This window comes from Brachyistius frenatus, unplaced genomic scaffold (genome assembly GCF_029030835.1).
Source record: "Brachyistius frenatus isolate BFR_SWC_R1_liver_20210118 unplaced genomic scaffold, ASM2903083v1 Contig_72, whole genome shotgun sequence".
Taxonomy (NCBI): Eukaryota; Metazoa; Chordata; class Actinopteri; family Embiotocidae; genus Brachyistius; species Brachyistius frenatus.
Genome location: NW_027210671.1, coordinates 1,621,184 through 1,643,716, shown reverse-complemented (window position 1 = coordinate 1,643,716; position 22,533 = coordinate 1,621,184). Strand labels below are relative to the sequence as shown.

At 39.7% G+C, this 22,533-nt stretch overlaps 1 protein-coding gene across 1 annotated transcript; it reads right to left on the bottom strand.

Annotated features, from left to right (window-relative positions):
• On the bottom strand, positions 1 to 22,533 carry itga2.2 (integrin, alpha 2 (CD49B, alpha 2 subunit of VLA-2 receptor), tandem duplicate 2). Its single transcript, XM_069707859.1, has 30 exons — positions 22,441 to 22,533; positions 21,182 to 21,305; positions 15,974 to 16,083; positions 15,611 to 15,702; positions 15,075 to 15,189; positions 14,339 to 14,466; positions 14,067 to 14,215; positions 13,655 to 13,805; positions 13,034 to 13,199; positions 12,790 to 12,866; positions 11,852 to 11,990; positions 10,371 to 10,516; positions 10,104 to 10,247; positions 9,765 to 9,968; positions 9,468 to 9,598; positions 9,156 to 9,319; positions 8,588 to 8,739; positions 8,368 to 8,478; positions 7,981 to 8,066; positions 5,843 to 5,984; positions 4,842 to 4,925; positions 4,652 to 4,728; positions 4,476 to 4,559; positions 4,251 to 4,353; positions 4,054 to 4,164; positions 3,619 to 3,729; positions 2,771 to 2,884; positions 2,555 to 2,644; positions 2,107 to 2,223; positions 1 to 1,760 (listed from the first exon to the last, which is right to left on the bottom strand). Exons 1-30 carry the CDS (start codon positions 22,484 to 22,486, stop codon positions 1,671 to 1,673), a joined length of 3,558 nt encoding a protein of 1,185 aa, XP_069563960.1. The 5' UTR covers positions 22,487 to 22,533; the 3' UTR covers positions 1 to 1,670.

Here is a 22,533-nt window from a genome sequence, read left to right as displayed (position 1 = left end):
ATTTGCTATGACAATTTTTTATTTACAAGAACACAAGAACAACTATTTGTGAGCAATCATCCAGTTGTGGCATGGGTCAGCGGTTTGGCTGTATCTGCCAATCATCTGCAGAAACTCCCAGAGGGCCGCATTTACACACACTTTCACCGTATCTCATTTCAACAACTATTTCCACACCGCTCCCTGTACACATATACATAGAATCCAAAGGCTGTTTCACAACACTGCACCGCATGAGTAATTGTGAGACAGAGCAGTTCAATCATTTATCAAATTCTATATATCCCCTCCAACAAGGAAGGCTCGAGCCCAGGCGCCCAAAAAAATACTTAATAGAAACTAAAAGCATATTCCATTTCTCCAGATCCCAAAAAATGAGTGCTAAAGACTCTGCTGGGTGCTGCTTTTGGCACGATGAAATGGAAAACATTCAGAAACACATTCCAAAGCAGTCTAGGGACAGACTAACAGAACGGTGGGAGAATACGACAGTCAAAAATGTAAGAGGAAATTAATTGAGTTTGAAGGAAAACCTCAATTGTGCTGAAGTTTAAAAGGAAATGGTGCAAGTAGGGGAGGTTAGAGGAGGAGAGGAGAGGAAATGCCAAGTTGTTAAAGAACAGTATCAACGCGTCACCTGTATTACGCTGACACCTTGTGGCGAAGCTGTGTCAGTACACATTTTGACTTTCGAGGATTTTCTTCGATTATTCCTTTCACAAACTTTCTACTGTAAATATGAAACATTGGTATAGACTGGATGTGTTTAAGGAGTAAATTATGCTGGTTATCACTTTTGGCAATCAACAAAAAGCAGTAACTCCAAAATTTAACAAGCACTTTCTTGGCCTTTCCCACACCCTTCCACCAAGTTTTATCTAAATTGTGCTGATAGTTTTTCCCGTAATCCTGTAAACAAACAAACAAACAAACAAACAAACGAACTGTCCTTGTTCGAGGTAATGACAGAAGTAGTCACTCCTTTGACCCATATTGCCAAAAATCTTTTCATATATAAAACCCAATATTAAACATCATAATTTGATCCTATAGTTTAAACTGTACAGTACAAACACAATGAAACAGCCTAATTACAAATTCCACCCTTCACAGGATAGTTTTGTTTCCTTTCTGCCTGAAAGCAGTTAATACCAACGGTCTTAATGCAAAACAAGCCCTGAGTGCCAGAGGTGTTTGTGTCCTAAAAATGTTTAGACAGATGAGCTGCAGCATATTCGTGATTGTAAGATTTTATAATTGCTTTTCCGTCACATTATCCGGAATTTGAAGAACGGCAATACATAAGTTAGATGTCTTTACAGTGTAAAACTCAGGATGGCAACATTTGCATCCAAATTGACAATTTCATCTGTATATATGACTCTGTGATGTTGGAAAAAAAAATAAAGTTTTTACATAATTTTTTTAAGTCAGTGCAGAACATTCTGTACAATCCAGAAGCAGAAAATAGAGACGGACAATGATCCTCTGTAAAATGCACAGAGGTTGAATCCCAGTTATCCACAGACAGCTGACATAAACAGTCTCCATTTCAGTAAAATGCCCAATTTCCAGTGACTGAGTAGTAGTCTATTTGCCCTTTTTACAAGAACTAGCGAGAAGTACTAGTATTCACCCTGGAAAGAGAGAGAAGGCCACGTGTTTTCACTTCATAGCACTTCATCAACGTGTGCGTGGCTCTGTCTGTCTTCATCCGCCTCCTTCTGCAGCTTCTGGTATTTTCTTTTGAAAAACCCAAACTAGGAAGGAAACCGATTCAGTTCAGACACAGGTGGAATATCAGGTATCATAAATAAAAATCTTGAGGGTATATTTTTTATATTTTATATTTTTTTACATCTTGATATACAGTATTTGATAAATATACTGCCGTCAGTTTCATAGTAGATTGGTTATAAATAACCAGGTTTTCCTGAGAACGAATAAACACAAAGCTTCACATTTCTATGAAAACAGATCAAGTTAATTCTCTCTTTTCAGGGTAAGAGGTGGCAGAGGTGTTCACCAATACATAATATTATAAAATTATACAAATAATTTACTGATGTTCCTCTTTGTCATTAACATCATAAGACGAAAACTTACCTTCCACAGCAGTCCGACAGCCAGAGCCAACAGCATCAGTCCAGCTATGACGCTGCCGACTATCACTCCCACTGGAACATCTTCTTTCTCTCCAAGTTTGCTGACTGTCAGCACCACCTGAACAGCAGGAGAGCAGCAGGAGGGGACATTGTGTGGTCTGTGTCACTCAGATATGGCATGATTAACAAAACATAAACAGCAATTTACACCCAGTTTTTTTTCTAATACAGAATATAATTCTGTATAGTATGACTGATTTAATGTTTAGGAATGTGGTATTCGCCTCCAAAAACTGCTCAACAATGGTGTTGCAGAAGAAAATGAAGATAATACAGTATACTGATGGCTCACATTAAATGTACTGCTCCTAGATATACACAGTATGCTTTTATATAAATAAATGTCTTCATGTGAGGCAGCATGTTCAAGTATCTTAGCCTGATCTTACAGGTAGCTGTTTGAGGCCGATGATGAGCAGATCGGGGTCGGAGGTCTCCAAACTCAGACTCGACGTCAGCTCAACGGTCTGGTAGGTGGCCTAACGTGGCAAAATTATACGAATGAGAGCTGAAAATGCATCACTATGAATTCATTCATCAGTAACATAAGGAAATAAATGATACTGAACGTAGACTAAACAACCACCATTATTAAAGATGTTTACCGTAATAAATGTTCCACTCCAGATCCTCGTTTTAACTTTTACAAAGTAGTCGCTCTTCACTTCAGTGTCTTTGAGGAGGCATTTTATATATTCACATTTTGCACTCTTGCAGTCCTGTTGGTTAAACAAATAACATCAATGAAAGAAAGTCAATACAAAATACTCAATATATAAATGTGGTATAGTTTATAGTATGTTAAAAAAGAGACTTCTATTCTGCTATAGATATTTGTTAAAATCATGTATATAAATTAAGTAGTTAACTGTATAGGTACAAACTATGTTAAAATATTATTATACAATTTATTTGAAATAAAGTATTATTTGAAAATATTCCACATTCAAAACATAAAATCCAAATAATTGTAGAGCATTTGCCGTTTTTAGCTTAATAGAAAATATAAAGCCACATGCAAACTATAATGTTACTCTATTATGCACTGAAAAGTGTACATTAGGTACTGTGATGGAAATTGTGGAGTTGGAGTGAATAAATCCAATGAGACAAAGGAGAGGAGAGAGACCACAACATGTTGCAATGGCCGGTTGCTAAACCCCTCTGCCTGGACTCTCACATAGTTCCAGTTAAATTGGTCTACATTCTTGCAGATAAAGAAAAATAAGCTATCAGTGGAGTGTTTTTACCAAACTGGAAATGAGCCAGACTGTCTCCAGTCTAAGTATAAATAATGCCCTGTGCTACTGGCCTCAGACAATCATATACCACATATAGACATACAAACATTTACACATGTATATATTACCAACAAGATACAAGTAAAAATACAACCTGAAAAAATTTCTCCTTGAGAGTGGAAACATTGAACATAAAAATATGCGTGACTGACCAGCTTCTCTGTCCCTCTGAGGCTTTCTCCGGCGAAGGACACTTCATGGCTCTTCACATCGATCTTCAGAGGATCGACCAGACGGCTGGAGTCACAGCTGACAGCACCTCCCTGCAGGTAGAGAAGACCTCAGTCATTTAATCTCAAAACCATACAGTAAAACTCAATGAAATTATTCAGTCTGACATGGAAAAACAAATATGGAGCAGCTATCGAGCAGTTTGTTAATCAGTCAAACTGAGTAGTTGGTTGTTTTCCATCAGGTGACCACCATCTCCTGTACACCCATTTAAACACTGCACATTGAGTATGTGTGTCTATTAAAGAGTTGTTTGATTATCTCTAATGTTTTTTGTTTTTTTTACAGATACGTACAGATTTATGAAGTTAAAAAGTTTTAAAACTCTGAACTTTTTTTTTTATTTGAGTACTTACTGCTTGTGTCTCCACACTGCTGACATAGAGGAGTTTATTTCCACCTTTAGTTGTCATTGGCAGAGCAATGGTCAGATACAGGATGCTGACAGGGAAGTTACCTGTTGAAACCTTTAAATACAAGATGTTAGAATGCATTTGAAATACATATATATAGGAATTAGATGATGATATTTTAAGAGATTCATTTATTATACCTTGACGGTGAAGTTAGACTCTGGGCCGATGTCATCCAGAGATTTCACCGTCGTCACCACTGGACTGGCTGCATCCGCCACGTAGAAATTTATATTTGACTTCCTAGAACAAACAGACCGTAAAGTTAACACTTTAATCCATTAGCCATCATCCACTGTCCATCTGACACTGTCAAACTAAAATGAGAAAAAAAATAACATTATGAAAACAAAAAGTAAACTCACCAGGATAAAACAACTCCTGTGTCATACTGAACGGGAATGGATACGTCCACATTATTGTCTGCAGGTCTTTGTTCTTTACTGTCACTGTGAAGAAGGAAGGAACACAATATGATTACATGCCAATAATTTTAATCAAGTTGGACATTTTAATTGAAAGTCTTATTGATGCAGTGTACCTCCTGGCTTCAAATTTCACCTCAGCTCTGTTTTGCAGCAGATCAAAATTGTAGTCAAAGTTGATCTGAAATTTCACCTGTAACAAAATTATGTGATGTTTTCCATTGCTTACTGTAACATATGATGAAATCAATGCTGCTAAAAATCAGTTCAAAAGAGAAGAAATGTGTTTTCTGTTTTGCCTCTTACCTCTTGGTCGTTTTTTAATGCTGGGTATCCTACTTGGCAGGTGACCATTTCTAATTGTGTTGAGGTGCATTTGACTGCATCCGTCTGTAAAATTATAGTTCAGAATAACATAACTTTATGGCTCGTGGCTTAATTACAATAACAATACATTACCAAAAGGCTGAATTCATTTTAATGTTATTAAATTCCAAATTATATCCGGGTACTTATTTGGTATTTAGAGTAATAATCAGGTCCTTTACTTAAGTACGAGTACTAATATCCCCCTGTGAAAATACTCCCGTCCTGCATTCAAAACATTACTCACGTAAATGTAGTATCCTCAGCAAATTTACATAAAATATAAAAAGTAAAAGTACACACAATGCAGAAAATACAATTTTTGCAGTGTTTTACTATCAAATATGATGTTTTTGGATTAATGTTATTGGTAGTTTATATACTGCTGGAATACTTTATATACTGTTGGCTAGTTTCATTGGCAGTAACGCATCCTTTTTTAACGTTTGTAATGTTGCTGTCCTGTGAGAACCACGTCAACAAGTTCAGAAAAAGAGAGAAAAAAAGATTTCCTCTTCATCATGTTTTTTTCGAACTAATTGAAGTAGTAATTCTCTCAACCCATAAAGAAACATTAAATCCTTTAGTTCATCAGACACATTTAAATTCTAAATCACCAGATTTGGAGACACATGGTTTTCACCGGACAGGAAGTGTAGAAAAACTGTCAGATAAATGTAGTGGAGAAAAAGTATATTACATGTCTCTGAGATGTAGTGGACCATAAAATGGAAATACTAAGTAAAAGATCTCAGATTTGTACTTAAGTGCGGTACTTGAGTAAATGTACTCAGTTATATTCCACTACTAATTGTACGTCTGATTCAGTGACTTGAAAAATCTGCCTAAAAGTTCCATTGAAGGACGAACACATGAACTGTTCCAATTAGCATCACGTCAACATAAACTGCTTTTAATAAAGCTGTTTTTTTTTCACTCACAGCAGGGAAGATGGAGGAGTAGTAGAGGTTGCTGGAGAAGGTTGCCAGGACCAGCGTGTTGTATGCGTTCTCCATTTTGTTCTTCACAACAACTTCAAATGACAGTTCTCGGTTATTAGCGCTGACCAGGTTGGGAGTTGAGCTGCAACACAAGCGCTCAAATTACTCTTCTCTGCATTCATGTGATTTCATTTATGGATGTCAGAGATTAAAGAACTTAATCACAGCATGAGTATTGTCTAGAGAAGGAATGGTTTAAATAATTTTTTTTCCGTTATTTCACTAAAAGTTGGGACATACTTTGAAAACTCTGAAAACTGATGAACTCTATTGCATCTAACGTTAAATGCACGGTGCAGTTTCTTTAGCGCCTTCGTTCAGATTGAGAAGCACAAAAGGAAAAAAAAGAAAGTCAACACACAAGTACTCTGAAAAGCTGCTTTATGGTGTCTATAAACTCTTTGTTCATGTCTTTTCATGCGAGTTATTTTACTGAGCACGTGGCAGCCAAACTTTATTTTTTTTCAGGCTCACAAGTTTGACCTGACCATTTTATGGGCTGTAATTTGTGCAGTTATTAGCAATGAAGACAGACTCATAAAACAGAGAAAATAGAAAATAGTGTGATGGTTGTTAAGACTTACCAGGACATAACAGTAAACAGAGGATTGCCAGGTTTGGTCTAATCTTCACACATTTCTTCTCTGATACACATATGTCTACACTACTACATGCCTTTTATATAACACAGTAATATATTAGATTTTATCCTGAGTAGGGATGCAGGGCTTTGAAACTGGTACTGTAATATCATCTGGACAGCTCAGTGCATATGTGCAAACATATGTGGTGGAAGTAATGTCGTTGAGAATGTATCATTACAGTCAGAAATTTGGACTGTAAAAATCTGTTTCATGATTGTCACGACTAAATAAGTTACATTAAAAACTTAAAAGGAGCAGTGTGCAGGATTTAGTCTTATCTAGTGGTGACGTGACAGACTGCAACCAACTGAACACCCCTCGCCTCACTCTGATTATACATTAATGAAAATATCATTATGAATATCATATTTCATTTCGGCCAACAGATCCATCTAAATCCTCCACACTGAACATTTAGTTCAAGAAACATTCTTCGATATCATCAGTTATCTCATTCCAGGGGGTCAAATACTGCTGTTTTGTCACAGCTCTTTAACGTATTAAAGATATGCACCGGTTTATTTGGGTTTAGGCACCAAAACTACGTGATTAAGGCATAGACTCTTTATAAAAGTGGATGTAGCTTCTGGGTCTGAAAAGTGAGGTTGATGTGGAAGTGCCTTAAACTGCAATACCCCAGAGGACCACTGGAGGTTGGCTCCAAAAAGTCCATAACTCCATAGACATCATTAATTAGATATTAGGCGTCAAAAAGTGGTATATTTAGAGGTGTGTCTGTTTGATTGACAGGCCTGTGGTGCAGTCAGGTTTTCGCTAAAGCTGGACGGGTCGTGGTGTTCTCAGATTGAGTCAGATTCACCGCTCGCTCCTTCTAAACTCGTCGAAATATGGTCACTTCTGGTTCCAAAATAACAAAATGGCGATTGCAAAATCCAAACCTGAGGCTTCAATGTTCACAAACCAATGTGGGATGTCACGGTTGGTTAGGGTAGGGTTAAGAAAAGATCATGGTTTGGGTTAAAATAAGGAATTTTAGGCATGTCATGTTGTGCACTGTATATTACGCAACATGTTACATAAAAGTAATCCGTGACTTTTGCTTTGTCAGGGACTGGAGCACAGACAGAAACAGAAATTCAGAAGTTTGTTATGTGAAACAACCAAAATTGTTCTAACCTGCAGAAAGTTTTATCTTTATGTGGTGAAAGGGCTCTTTGCTTATAGTAAGAAGCTGGCTGAGATCATCCTCATTCCACAAATGACTCACAGTAGACAAAATCAGAGCCTTGCCACAGCTTGTTCTGTCCCACACTGAGGATACCATCACACATCATATAAATTTATGAAACACAGCTCACCTTATCTTTACTTCAAAACAGTATTCGGCATGTGTCACATTGTATGTTTTACATGTTATATTAATCAAGTCGGACATTTGGTACCAAACACTTTAGACAGGAAAGTGATTCCTACCTGGTGGTCTTTGTATCTGTCTTCACACTCAGCACCAGATCACTGACACACACGTCATCAGAGCCACAGTCTTTAGTGAAGGGGATCTAAAACAATAACAGAGTGTCAGATTCAGCTGGATGCTGCATGGATGCCTATCCTCCTATATTATCTATCGATTTGGAAAACATAACTCAAACCTGTTATATGTTTACTGCGTGGGATGATCTTTAATCTTGTTGTTGGGAAATCACAGTATTTAAATGAGACCTTGCGTGACTCTGTGATACAAGCCAGTAATCATCACGCAGTTGTAACATGTCATTTTAAATGACTGTACAAACATCTCTGCAACTGCTTTTAAAGTTCGAGTCAGACATGCTTATATGTAGTGAATCAGATACTTACAAAAAACTCCAAGGCACTTGGAGAAAACTTGTCGAGGACGGGGTTTACATCTGGATTCTCCTGCTCGAGTTCTACTTTCAGACTCAGGGAATTGACAAAGTCTGGCGCCTCCTGTTAAACACACATCAGGAGAGCTTTTAAAAAAATATTTTCTACCTTCAAATCTGCAGTAATGTAGCCACAGGCCTTGTCAAATCAACAGATGATTCTCATCCAGTACCTGGACATAAACCTGGTAGTCTCTGCACAGAGGTGTCGATGATATTTTGGCCTTCTCTGTTAGGAAGCGTTCGTTGTTTTTTGTAAATAGTCCTCTTGACGTCACTCGTGAAGCCAGCAGGTCAGCGTCCAGAGTTAAAGTGTAGGATAGATCTAAAAGATATGAGGTCACACTGTTTTATATCTACCTTCAGTCTTTTTTCCTTGAAAATAATTTAGGATGGGATTTGAATGTCTTTAATTAACAGTTTGACATTTTGAAAAATAGGCTGATTTGATGATGATAGTTAAGATAAGAAGCTTAATGGCAGCCTGGAAACAGCCATTCTGGCTCAGTCTGAAGTAACAAATTCACAAAACGTTTCTCAATTATAAATCTGTTACTGATTGAAAGTTTTAGTCGAGAACATTCACATTCTTGCCTGACATTTCATATGCTATACTGTACTGGAGCTCAGTTGTTATAATAAATGTTGTGCTGAATTCTGTTTCATCCTTCAAATCCTGTCTTAAAGTCACTAAAAGGAATCCACATACTGTTGAGAAGCCTAACAGGTCATCAGATTTACCAATGGGTCCAACGGGGTTCTTGGGCCTGAACGCAGCACTGAAACAGAGGTTGGCGTTGAAACACGGAAGCTTGCGTCCGTTAACGTCACAGGGTTTGTGGAAGATGTTGATTTTATCAGGCTTGAAAGAAGCTTTAGCTGTGACGGACGCCACACCTCGTGACCTGAAAACAAGTTCAGTGTTAAATCGTTATCAGACTATCCAGTTTGATAAGATTAATATGATGCAGCAAATTATTGCATCTTTTAATCATTCACAATGTATTATGAGGAAAATCTATTGTTTCCACTTATTGCACAGGTTTGACTCACCAGAGTTGCACCACTTTGCCATAAGCACCGATTGAGATGTCAGGGAGAGTATCATCATTCAGATCTTTATAGCTATCCAGAGACCGTCCAAAATACTGCAGCTGGGGATCCAGTTTGGAGCCAAGTATTCTCTGAAAAATACAAAGTATTATCATCATCAAAGAACTGGTGATATTAAATGTGTTTGCAATATAAAACATTGATGTCTATCCATTTGTTTGGCTCCAAAGACACAGAAGCACCTGCAGCACACCTGTCTGCCAGATTTCATGCAAACAGAACCGTTTCTGTCCGTACCTGTGAGAACTGTTTGTTTAATGTCTTCTTCTGTCCATTGTAGATGTAAATGACACCTTTCTGTTTGTCTTCTAGCGGCGCTCCGACTACGACATCATTGTAACCGTCGAGGTCCAGGTCAGGAACAGCGGAGATGGCCATTCCAAAACGGGCATTCTCAGTTGGGGGTGGACCATTGAGGAATCCCTGCTCGTTCAGTATACCCTTCAGAGGAACAGACGGAGAACGTATGTGGCTGATGGAGCGAAACATCATGCAAAAGTTCTTTTAAAGTAAAGAAAACTATAAATGAAGGTTGTTATTTTTTGCTGTTCAGAAGATCTAAAAGTAGATTTTTACCTTGGTGACAGAGAAGAGGTAGACCCTGCCCTCTTCTCTATTCAGCTCGCTCATGTACATGGGAGCACCGATCAGCAACAGGTCTGTAACTCTATCTCTGTCCACATCCAGGGGGCACAGGACGCTTCCGAAGTACGACCCAATCTAGCACAACAATTGAAAGCTGTTTACTGATGATGACGTAAATCTGTTTTTCAGGCTTCACACTGCATGTATTCATCAAGCTTGTGGAGAAAGTGTGAACACTGTATCTTTATAAGTCAGTACCTGCTTCCCTCTTTCTGAATCTATGATAGCAGATTGCTTCTGAGCATTGACGGTGTAGACGATAACTTGTCCAGAGTGGTTGGAGCGAGGTGCGCCAGCCACAAAGTATTCTGTCGGCCAATCGCTCAGGGTGGTGACAGCGTAACCTGGAAATGAACACAAGTAAAACATTTAATAACTGTCACCTGAACTTGGGCGCATCTTGTTACGTAGAGAGGTGAAATGTGCAGTAACTAAGTATAGTAACTCTGCTATTGTCTTTTTTACTTTATGCAGCTTTTACTTTGTAAAGTTTTAATGGTAAATATTATACTTTTTTATTTATTTGATAGTATAATTACTAGTTTCTTTGTAACTTAAAGCCTTTGCACTCTTTTAAAAGCACTTTCAACTCTCGCTGATGAGATGGCCAGTCAGGCGTAAGTTGGGTGGAGTGAGCAGGGAGTTACATGATTTTACCGAACTCCATGTACTGATAAGAACAATGATGGGTGAGTTATCCTGTCTCAACAAGCACAACAAAATCAACTAACGCATGAGGAAGACATCACTCAAGACAAAGCTTGTACATGCCCACATTGTCTCAAGAAGAGGTCCAAGTAACACACCTGAGGTTAAACTTTGGGGGGCTTTAAGATTTTATATACAAAACACAGAATATGATCATTTATGATGTGAAATATTATTGATTTGTTGAAGAAATTATGATAATAGTTAGAACATAAGATTTCTGATTCTACTTAAATACATCAGTAGTAACAGATCAATTATATAAAAAATATAACCTCTGAAAGTTTATTTTTGATACTCAATTTTGACTGACACAAATATGCACTTTTACTTAAGTAATATTTGGAATGCAGGACTTTTAATTGTAATATATTATGTGCAACTTTTACTTCAGTGAATCACGTATATAAGTATATATATAATATATATAGATATATACTGTACTGTATATACTGTGCATTTTATATTTATATTTTTTACTGCTATTTTACTGCTATTTTATTGCTTTTCTATTATTCTATTATTATCTTATTGCTTCTGTATGCTGCTGTAGCGAAAAAAAATTCCCCTCGGGGATAAACAAAGTAACTACCTAATCTACCTCACCTAACCTAACCTTCCACCACTTCCCTGAGAGGAAGCACTGTATCACAGAGTCACAGCAGTAACATACGTGCAAAGAAGAGCAAATCTTTGCAGTGTCTGTGGATTCCCTCAAATCTTCCACTTAAACCAAACAAACTGTTTATTGCTTCAAATTCTATTTGATGTTTACTTTAAAGGTTTGCAGGTTTGCATGAATGTTCAGTTGTGTGTAAATAATAATAAAATATATTTCCAGGATAGGAATAAGGATATGATACATGAAAATGTAATTAATTAATTTGTAGTGTCATACAAAGATTTAATGTAACACAATCAAAACTTATATTAGACTATACCTGCACAGAGAGAGAAGTGTAAATGCCTACCCAGTAGTGAGCTGTGGTTTCTGTCCTGCAGTGTTGTCTCAAAGGCAGAGAAAGGGAGAATGTCCACTTTGGACCCTGTTTGATGGACGACAGTCCCGCTCCAAGCGTAGGCTCCCACTGCTCCGAGCATCATCACATCCTGAAACAGACCAGACCAGTCAATAGAGGGCACACCAATACTTCTGAATAGAAAATGTTGTTTGATTGAGTTCCAAGTAGAAACTTCACAAATGATGAGAAGTACAAATGCAGAAAAATGGACCGAACATGTTGTAAATGTTTTAAAAAGATAACTGCTTAAGATTGTGGTCAGACCTCGGTAAAAAAAAGAAGAAAAAAAAAAAAAAAAAGCAACATCCTGTGTATTTTAAATGTGAATATGTCTTTGTACTGCAAGAGGACCGCTGTAAAGAGGCTTCGGTTCACAGATGACTAATCACACTGTGAAAAGCTTTGTTGTCACTTCAAACATCACGCATGGTACTTTGTTAGCTGTTTCCAAAAATGGCTCCTCACATATTTTCACAGCTTTTAAGTTGGTGCCCTGTGGTGCATACATTCATATGTGGAGCATCCACACCTAATAATATTTGGCCAAATTTTGTCTGTTGACAAAAAGTGAAGGAACAATGTTGGAATTGTGCCGATTTTACTGTTTTTCTTCGTACTCTTCTTTTTTTTTCTTGCTGGCATTGAAACTTCTGAGAAGAAAATTCTCTGTGAAATTCTCTCTCAAAAAAGTACAAACAATGTGCCAGACATCTGATAACCCTTCACATCAGACTACTGATGAAATTTGACAATCATTTCCTCCCTGCCCACAGAAACACACAACCCTACACATTATCTTACTCGTGTAAAGAACAGACAAACTTGTGAACTTGCTTTGTAATAACTGTTAGAAAAGTGTTAAAAACATAAAATGCAGTGTGCTGCACCTGTTGGCTGGAGTAGTGAGCGCTGAATCCAACCTGGGACATCTCCATCTTGAAGTTGTCTCCCCCTTTTCCAGTGCCTGGTGGGAACAGAGCATCATATTTACATCAGAATCAAAGAAATAATAAAAAAATAACAATGACCTGTAGCTAGGACAGACATGTTGTAACATGAATGAACACCCTGTATCAAGTAAATGACACACAGCCCGTACAACAATTGGACACACAGAGAAGTAATATGTACCTTCTATGTTGAAGATGCGGTTGCCCAGAGCTCCAGCGATGGTGGAGAGGGCCGCCTCTTCTGACACATTGAAGAAGTATTTCTCTGTGGGTAAACTGGCAATGGACTTGATTTCTGTTATTAGGTTTTCTGTGTTGATGTCATTTCTGGTGTAATAACCCAAGACCTTGAAAAAAGGAGGAAAAATCACAAATTTAGGATTGCAATGAGAAACAAAGTGGTTTAGGTAATAACGTGAGCTAAAAAATAGAGCAAATTACAAAAACAAATTATGCAAATGTAAATGTTTAGCTTTAGAATTTAGCATAGATATCCAATGCTGTGTAATCAGCAGGTATCACATCCTAAAGCCAATGAAAATTATAAAATTGAAGAAATAAAAATTTGTGTACAGAGTAAAAACTTTGAAAAAGGCTTGTGTAAAATATTGTTACAGTAGATGTAAAGGCAAATCAACAACATCCATTTTTAAAAAGCAGAATTATTACAAAACCCCATAGAAAAATTAAAGGTGTGATTTAAGTGCTGGAAATAAAACCTAAATATGCGACTCGGTTTATCAAATGTAAATCTGACTTCATACTTCATAAAATAATGAGTAAACATCCAATCATCACTTACAGCAATACCGAAGCGGGTGATGCCTTGCTTCTCACACTCGGCAATGAACGTATCCCTGAAAGCCTTGTCGTGAGACTCGCCATCAGTGACGACCACCATCACCTTGGCAGCATCTGGCCGGCCGCCGTTGTTTTTATGGAAACCCCACTGACTAAAGAGAGCAGACACAGCAGACATTTTGAAGTTACTGGTTGTGGTTTTATCACAAAAAAATACAAAAGATTAAAAAAAAAAAAAAAAAAAAAACTACACTGATTTTATTGTGGTCAAAATCTAGTTATAATATTTGAATAATAAAACAAAGCCTTATAAGAAAACAAAGAAACCAATCAAGCAGTGAATTATACAGGTAAATATTCCACAGATAAAATAAATACATTTGCATGAAAAGCTGCATGACTACAACACCAACCTGGCATATTGGATCGCATGGAAGGTGTTGGTGAGAGAACCGTACATCTGTGTGATTGTGGACACTGCGGCCATCACCTCGTCTCTGGTTTTATACTGATTCAGTCGGAATTCAAACGTCGGACCAACAGCATACTGAATGACACTGATCTGGCATAAAAGAATTTAAAACACGCTGTGATGAAGCTGCAACACTGACAAAAAAAGTAACCAGTCGAGTAAAGTCAAGCGTGTCCTCTGCTGTATCTCCTGCTATGGCTGATGACGTGTCACCTGTGTCTTCTGGGGCCCGATGTCAAGCGTGGGTAATAATTTCTGCAGGAAGTCCGTCATTGGTTCCCACGGATAAATGCTGTTGGAGCCATCCAGAACAATCACGATGTCCATCGGCCCTCCACATGCTAGAAGAGAGAGGGACATACTCTATCATAATATCCTCAAGCAGCTGTGTTGAATCAAATGGCAGTCTTATAATTGATCTATTTTCTAACTTTCATTCAGCCACTGGTTTCAGTTCACTATAGTTCAGTTCATACTATATGTAATATATCACATTTAACACTCTGCTGTCTTTCTTCATTTATTAAAATAACATTATCATGTGGTTGAACAGATGTACATGTCTTGCTGGTGGAATCCAGAAACCTCAGACTATCAAGACATGTGAATGAAAAACAAAGCCAACAAGCTGTGTTGCCAAAATTCAAACCACAGGACAAATGAAATAATGACTAACGTTCACTTGTGAAAGAAATGCTTTGAGTGTGGCTGTTTCTCTTATTAAAAAAGCAACTGGTTGAACTACAACGCCAAAGTTTCCGATGTCACATTTTCCCACAAATATTGAAATTAATCTGAAACACAACTAAAAATATAACAAAAGTAGACTGCATGCCGCTGTAATAGATTCATACCATAAATGAATCATGTCTCAAAAGGTAGGAATACCCTGAAAGATAATCAACTATGCATAACTTAAACCGTCAATAATCCTAAAAGAAGTTCTTACTCTGAACAGCAGGGGAGAAGGCAGGCTGAGGTTGAAAGAGCGGGTCCATTTCGGCACATATTCCTGGATAGAAGTCTTGATCGCCACACTGCTGTCCCCAAAGAGGACCACACATCTGTATCAGATGACCACAGAAGAAGAGACAAAAGTCTTAATGGATGTTCAGGGTTGTCACTGCCTTTAAAATCTTATGTCTGAGTTTAATAGTTGTAAATTTGACCATAAATAAATAAATTAATAACCAGTGATCGAAACCTGCAAACACACTCAGTGGGTGCTTTTATTTAGTAACCTACAAAGCCTGGCAGGACTTCCTTTCTGCTGCAGCACTCAAATAAAAAAATAAAAAAACACTAGTCACACTAATTACAATACTCTGAACTGAATTACTGAACATCTATTGAATATTAAATATTCCATCAAAGCAATCATTGTAATAAACGACCGAGCACAAAAATGTTCTGTATAAGAAATGTATACTGTCAGTGTCTGAGATAGCGCTATCATTTCTATATTCTGTATAAAAATACACATACCATCAAACCTCTAACTGCGGGCATCCGGGTCAGCGTCAAACCCAGGGACATGTTTTTGTTGACATTTTTAACATTCGGAATACTGACAGAATCTGTAAATAAAATAAAATTACATCAAATTTCTGATTATAGTAGTTTAATCTGCAATTTAAACAATCTGTTCAATTACCATAAGATCAAAACATGAATGAAATACATGCTTTACTGAATTTATTTTGTTATTTTCAAAACATATCGGACAAAAAGACATCTTGGATGTTTTAAGATGACACAACTTTTAAGTTTTCTTCAGGCATTTTAAGTACTTGGCCATTGTTTGGACTAGAGGTCAAAGGTTAAAGAAACAGAACCCACAAACCTTACCTTGAAGGTTGAGCTTGTCACAGCTGTTTCTTGATCCTGAGACTGGACACTTATAAACATCTCCCTTCCTGTTTTGACCGAAGCCACTCCAAGGAGCACCAACCAACAGCCTATAGAAAACAATAATATTAATCTTTGCACCACCAAATAAACACACACTATGAGAGTCATCTCTATATCTACAGAAAAAACTAAAGTAACTGCATTATTTTAACAAGTGAAATAATTCTGGGCCAATTTCAATGCTTAAGTGATACAAAATGGACATAAATATCAGTATGAGTTTGTAAAAAATAAGTTTGCGTGGTCCTGTTATGAGCATGGGCCAACAAGCCCCTCATGTCTTTCTTTTAACTCTCTAAAAATACCAAACAAGATTCTGCAGCTAACAGAAAATATCCACTTCAGACACTTTATTTCCACATCACAACCCCTCAGGTGCTTCTTGCTGCTGTTGAAACTGTCACTTCACATTAAAAAAAAAAAAAAAAGCACAGGAATTGGGACACATCATTGATGTCACAGTATCTGGAAGTTACGTAAATAGGCTGCTCCTCCAGACGGTGAGTTACTCTGTAAACCATGACTCAGAATTTACAATATCCAGACATCAATGACAAGTTTAGTTACTGTTTAACTAAGTGATACAAATGAGGCATACTGTAAGTAAAAAGCTCTAAACAAGGCAGGATTGTTTGTGTCACTAATGCAGGTTGTAGCAGCTCAGACTAAACAGAGCACATAGTTTTAGTTTTTTGGTATTTTTGCAGAAATGTGGGATAAGTGTGTATCATTATGGTGATGATGGTGATATATGTATGTCATTACATATATATATATATATATATATATATATATATATATATATAAATATTTTTGTTGTAATGATGTACCATATTATCTTCTGTATCATCTACAATAATCTTTGATGCTTCGGCACTATTGTTAACGTAACATTCCTGCCAATAAAGCAAATTGAATTGAACTGAATTTAATTGTATCCAGGATTGTGTTGTAAGATTCAAGAATTTATTATAACTTATCTGTTAATTGACAGATAAAATTCGATTTTTTTTTTTTTTTTTAAACTCATAAATATCTGTATCGGTCAAAAAAAAAATCCATTACCTTGTTCAGTTGTTATGAGTAAACAAAAAAATCATTCCCTCCCAGGGGGGAAGCTGGAAGTTTTTGAGAAAAAGAAAAAAAACTAGACCAACACTAATGCTGTGTTCCAAATTGCGTATTTACGTCCTAACACTCACTATTTTGAGTGCATATGTGCGTTCACACTGGCAGGTATACAAACATGCACTGCACTACAAAAACCCGGATGGTGCACTCAAAATGGTACAAAAATTAAGTGTCAAAACTGCTGAGCACTTTGTTTTAACACTCAACGTTCTTGGCTACCCAAGGAGGGACCACCGACCTAAAGAATTTTGAAACTGAAGGAAAGCTGCAGCTGCTATTGAACACTGCATAAAAGTGTTTATTTTTCACGACGTACCGCCATGCTGCTGTTGGGCAGAACACACCCGTGTGTTTTAAACAGGGCATGAAACGACGTTCACTTCTGGGTGAAATAATTAAAGTCTGCAGACATGTTGGTGAGTGATGCATTCAAATGTTATGGTTATGTCTGATGAGTGCAGAACAGCAGTGTGGGATTTGAAACAATAACCTGTCAAAATTCAAGTGTTACACAAGTCACTGTACTAACATGCAAGAGTACCATGTAAATGTACTAAGGGAGGTACGTGGTTTGAAACACAGACTAAGAGTCGATAACCACGCTGACGGTCCTGTGAGGCCTTACTTAAACGCACACTGGTGCCTTAATGCACATACACTATCTTCAGCTCAGGAAGACGCACCAGCCAAGATCTCCGACTGGACCGTAGTCCGTCTGCTAAAAGCGTTAAAAGAGAAGGGGATGCCTCACCACCGCTCCGACAACAAAGCAAAACTGTTCCAACTCCTCACAACTTTCCAAAAGTCACGTCAGGCAAAAAACACAGACGTACCTCCATCCAAAACACACCGGTGTAACGTCAACGACAGTGACGTCACCACGCACCTCCAAGCCCCGCCCTCCCACCCACAAAGTTCCGGGTTGCCAGGTTTGCAGCGCACCACCTCTCATCCCCCTCCACTTCCTCAGGCAAACTCATCTTTGCACAGCGGCACCGGGATGCCAACTCTTTTCCTCTCTTCAATTTCCACAGCATTCCATCCCACCTTCTGGCTTGGATTCATCATTCATTCATCTACTGCTGTTCTTCCACACACACCTTTTTTCTGCCCTCTACTCTGGCACCGGGTTGCCAGGTCTTCTTTCCTCTTTCCCCCTCTCTCATCCATCCACAGCGCCCATCATCACCACTGGGCTGCCAACTTACAACCCTTCTGCCCCCTTTCCTCAGGCGCCTCCAGCGACCTTCCCAGCACAACAAGGGCCGCAGTTTACCCTTCTACCATGGAGATTCCTGGCACCGGGATGCCAGTCCCTACTCCTTCTTTCCCTATCCTCCAACCATGCCATGCTCTCTTTTCTGGCTCTGCGCCGCCGCCCCCTTGCCGACTTCCTAGTTATAACTCCTCCTTTATCACCTCCAGCCCAGGTCTCTTGACCATGAAATCAGTCTTCGCTCAGCTTGGCGTCCCTCTCTGAAGAGAAAACAGAAGGTCCTTCACACACCTTGGAGTTTCTCGGGATTACTCTCGACAGTGTCCGGTTCCAAGCTTCTTTGCCCGCGGAGAAACTCCACTGCATCATTCTCCTCCTGCAAAACTTTCTTCTTACTCCTTCTTGCACCAAACGACAACTGCTCTCCCTCTTGGGACATCTGAACTTTTCCTTGCGTATCATCCCCCAGGGCCGCTCCTTTATTTCGCACTTGCTTTCCCTCGCATCATCCACACCCTCACTTATCGATCCAGTCTCCATGAATACCCCCTCCAGAACAGAGATGCAGATGCGGCTGCACCTCCTGTCCAACTGGAATGGTATCATCTTCTTTTACGACGACCAACTTTCCAACCCAGAAGACATTCAGCTCTACACTGACGCTGCTCCTTCCGCCGGTTTTGGGGGCCACTACGGCAGACGATGGTTTTCAGCTGAATGGCCCATCGAGTTCCGCAACTTCCTCCAAGGCTCCCTCCAATCATCTTCAGCAGTCCACGAAATATATCCGATCGTTATCGCCACTCTCCTCTGGGGGCACGAGTGGCCAAAAAGGTCCATACTCATCCATTCCGATAATATCGCCGTAGTCGACATCATTAACAAAGGCAGAACCAACTCTCCGACGATCATGCCCTTCATACGCCGTCTCACGTGGCTGTCGGTCACTCATCAATCTATTCTCAGAGCTTAACATGTTCCTGGCCACCATAACTCCATCGCTGACTCTTTGTCTCGCTTCTCCTTCCAGATCTTCAGAACCTTAGCTCCAGACGCGGAGGAGAATCCAACCCGTCCCACCATTTTCAGACACGACATTCCTCATTTGAAACAAACCATCGCAGAACTCATCGCTTTTTCCCAACAAGCCATCGTCAGCAGCTTGGCCCCCAGCACTCTTTCTACTTACCGGACGGCCTGGAACTCTTTCCGCTCCTTCACACCACGTTTAACCTTCCGTTCCCTTCCTTCGACATGGCCTCCGTATGCAGCTTCATCTCCCATGTCCACTCAATCCTCCACATCGAGATACCTACCATTAAGGTTTACCTTGGCGGTATCAACTTCTTTGCAAAATTACTCACTGGCTCCCCTGCAACGCTCTCCCAGTCGTCTTTACTTATTAAAGGCCTTCAGCGCCAAATACCTACACCGACTCCTCGCCGTCTCCCGCTAACCACCGATCTTATTTCTCACTGCATTGCCACCCTTCGTTCTAACCACTTTTCCACCCACCTGGCACGCACTCTGGAATCCATGTTTCTACTTGCTTTCTTCGGTTTCTTGCGATGCTCAGAATTCGCTTCTTCTTCAGCCAAGTCTAACCCTAGTCTCCACCCTTGCGTATCTGACCTCTATCCCATCTCTGAAGATTGCTTAGGCTATTCGCCCAAATGGCGCAAAACAAACCAGGTCAGCAACCCAGTTCCCATATTTTACTTTAAACTAAATTCATATCTGAGCCCCTACGAACCCCTCATACACTATCTTCAGCTCAGGAAAAAGCAGCAAACTTCTTTCCCTGAACCGCTGTTCATCACCGAAACAGGCCAAGTTGCCAATTGATCCTGGTTCCTTTTACACTTCAGAGCAGTTCTAATCACCTCCGGGATTAATCCTGACTCCTTCTCCGGCCACTCCTTTCGCATAGGGGCAGCCACCATCGCGTCAAGCAGAGGAGTCCCAGACCACCTCATCAAGGTCATGGGCCGCTGGTCTTCCCAAGCCTACCAACTTTACACCCGCCACGGCTTCGACGACCTGCGCAAAGGGCAGGCAGCCTTGCTTTCTTAGGATGGCTTCTTTTGGGGATCTGCAAGGCCCGAGAGCCGCAGTGGATCCTCAACTAAGCCTTCCCCAAACTGTGAAACTCTCACCCCGGCTTAATCAATGAAGGTTCACCCTCAGCCGGGGTCCTAGTGAATTGGAGATAAAGTTTTAGCTGAATTTCAGGAGCAGCACCACGCCTCAACCACTCCCCCACTTCCGGTCACACTCCTATAAATATCCACCCACTCTAAACCTCGGCCTGTTCACGTTTTCTGCATCCCACCCTCCCTCCCTCTTGCTAAACCGTTTCACTTATGGTTATCATGTTTCATAGCCTTTATCCTTCCGTCCCACAAGGAGATCTCGGGGATCTGCAAGGCCCGGGAGCCGCAGTGGATCCTCGACTAAGCCTTCCCCAAACCGCAAAACTCTCACCCTGCCTTAATCTCCCCCAATTAATGAAGGTTCGCCCTCAGCCGAGGCGGGGTCATAGCTAGTGAATAACTATGTTCAGCAACAGGCCTTCATTTGCTAAGTGGACACTTCTATATGAAAAATTCTCTATGGCATGAAGCACATGCTCAGATCAAGCTCAAAGATCCAGAAATATTACAGTGTGTGTTCACCAAGAGCTTACACAGCATTCAGATCTCAGCCCTGCAGAGCATCTTCCGGTACGCCTGACACTATTATTACATCATCCCCTGATCGCAGTTATCTGGGATTACATGAGGAGGATACATTCCTACCATTTGCCTTGATGATTTGTCGCTTGTTGAACTGTGTAGCCGAACTCCTCTGCTGCTGGTCCGGTGAATATCTTGGCACCTGCAGTGCCGACATTGAAGGAATGTGACTGCCAGATTCTGTCAGCTGGTAGAAAGGAGAAAGATGTGGTGCATTAATAGTGTGACACTGAAAGTTTATAAAAACAACATCATATAATACTCTGCTGGTAATAGTTCTGTCAAAGCAGTTCTGTACTGTATAAATAGGCCTACTATAAGCAATTAATATTCAACATTTTTGTATTTGGTTATCTAAAACCAAAAATATTATGGCACAGAAGTTTGATGTTTTATCTCCATCAGCTGACTTCCTCCTCTGAGTCAGGTGGGCAGTTTGTGGCTGAATCATTTACGTTTTAAAACCACCTCAGCTTGACTCATGAAGGCAAGGCAACCCACAAACAAAATTCCTCGGTAGATGAACTTCATATCATTTAGGAAGTCTAGTAGACGTTCAACGTCAGTGTGTTTCTCAGTAAACAACATCTTCAAGCTCAAGCCCTCTGAACTCCTTCAGGTGGAATCTGCTTGTCCGCATGAGTGCTGCTGCAGTATCAGAGCCACAAGCCCAAACAGGCAGAGCCCAACTACCAGCCTGCCTTCCCCTCAATCAGCAGCCAGCGGAATGTCGACGGATATTGGACTCAGGAGACCTTCACTAGCGCTGTCTTGCCACGCCTGTTTACCTGTAGCACAAAGTAGCACTTTGCCACATCTTGGGACTCTGCAAAAAAAAAAACCAAACATATTCATATTTCCTTTCATTTCAGAGATGGAGCTTGTAGGAGAGGAATTAAAAGTCCCTGTCTGGCTGCGGCTTGAGAGCTTCCACTGATTACAGGGCAGCGTCAGCGAGCAACACATACAATGTGACTTTTCTCCACTGTGATCCACAAAACAACTAAATCTAGCCCTATTTACTCCGCGCGTGTTGACTGCGGATCATGCGTTTGGTAGCAGCCGGAGAAAAGCTGAAAAATGACGCGAAACCGACTTCAATATAAAAGCATTTCAGGTACATTAAGTAAATTCAGACCGAGGGTTCCTCCGGTGCTCTTCAGGTGTGTTGAAAGTGTATGAAACCTTTTAGCAACTGCCTTCAAAGCCCTGCCGATCTTGTGAAAACGATATGAAGCTACTTTACAAGAATATTTGTAACTTTTCAGGTACGACAGCGTGTAGTGGTGGAAATAAGTCCACAAAGGAAGGTCGGTACTCACCAATGACTATTACAATGAAGAAGATATTCCCCCAGAGGTAATCCATCCTCGTCGTTATTGCATTTGTAAGAAGCGATTAAATGAAGCCGCAGC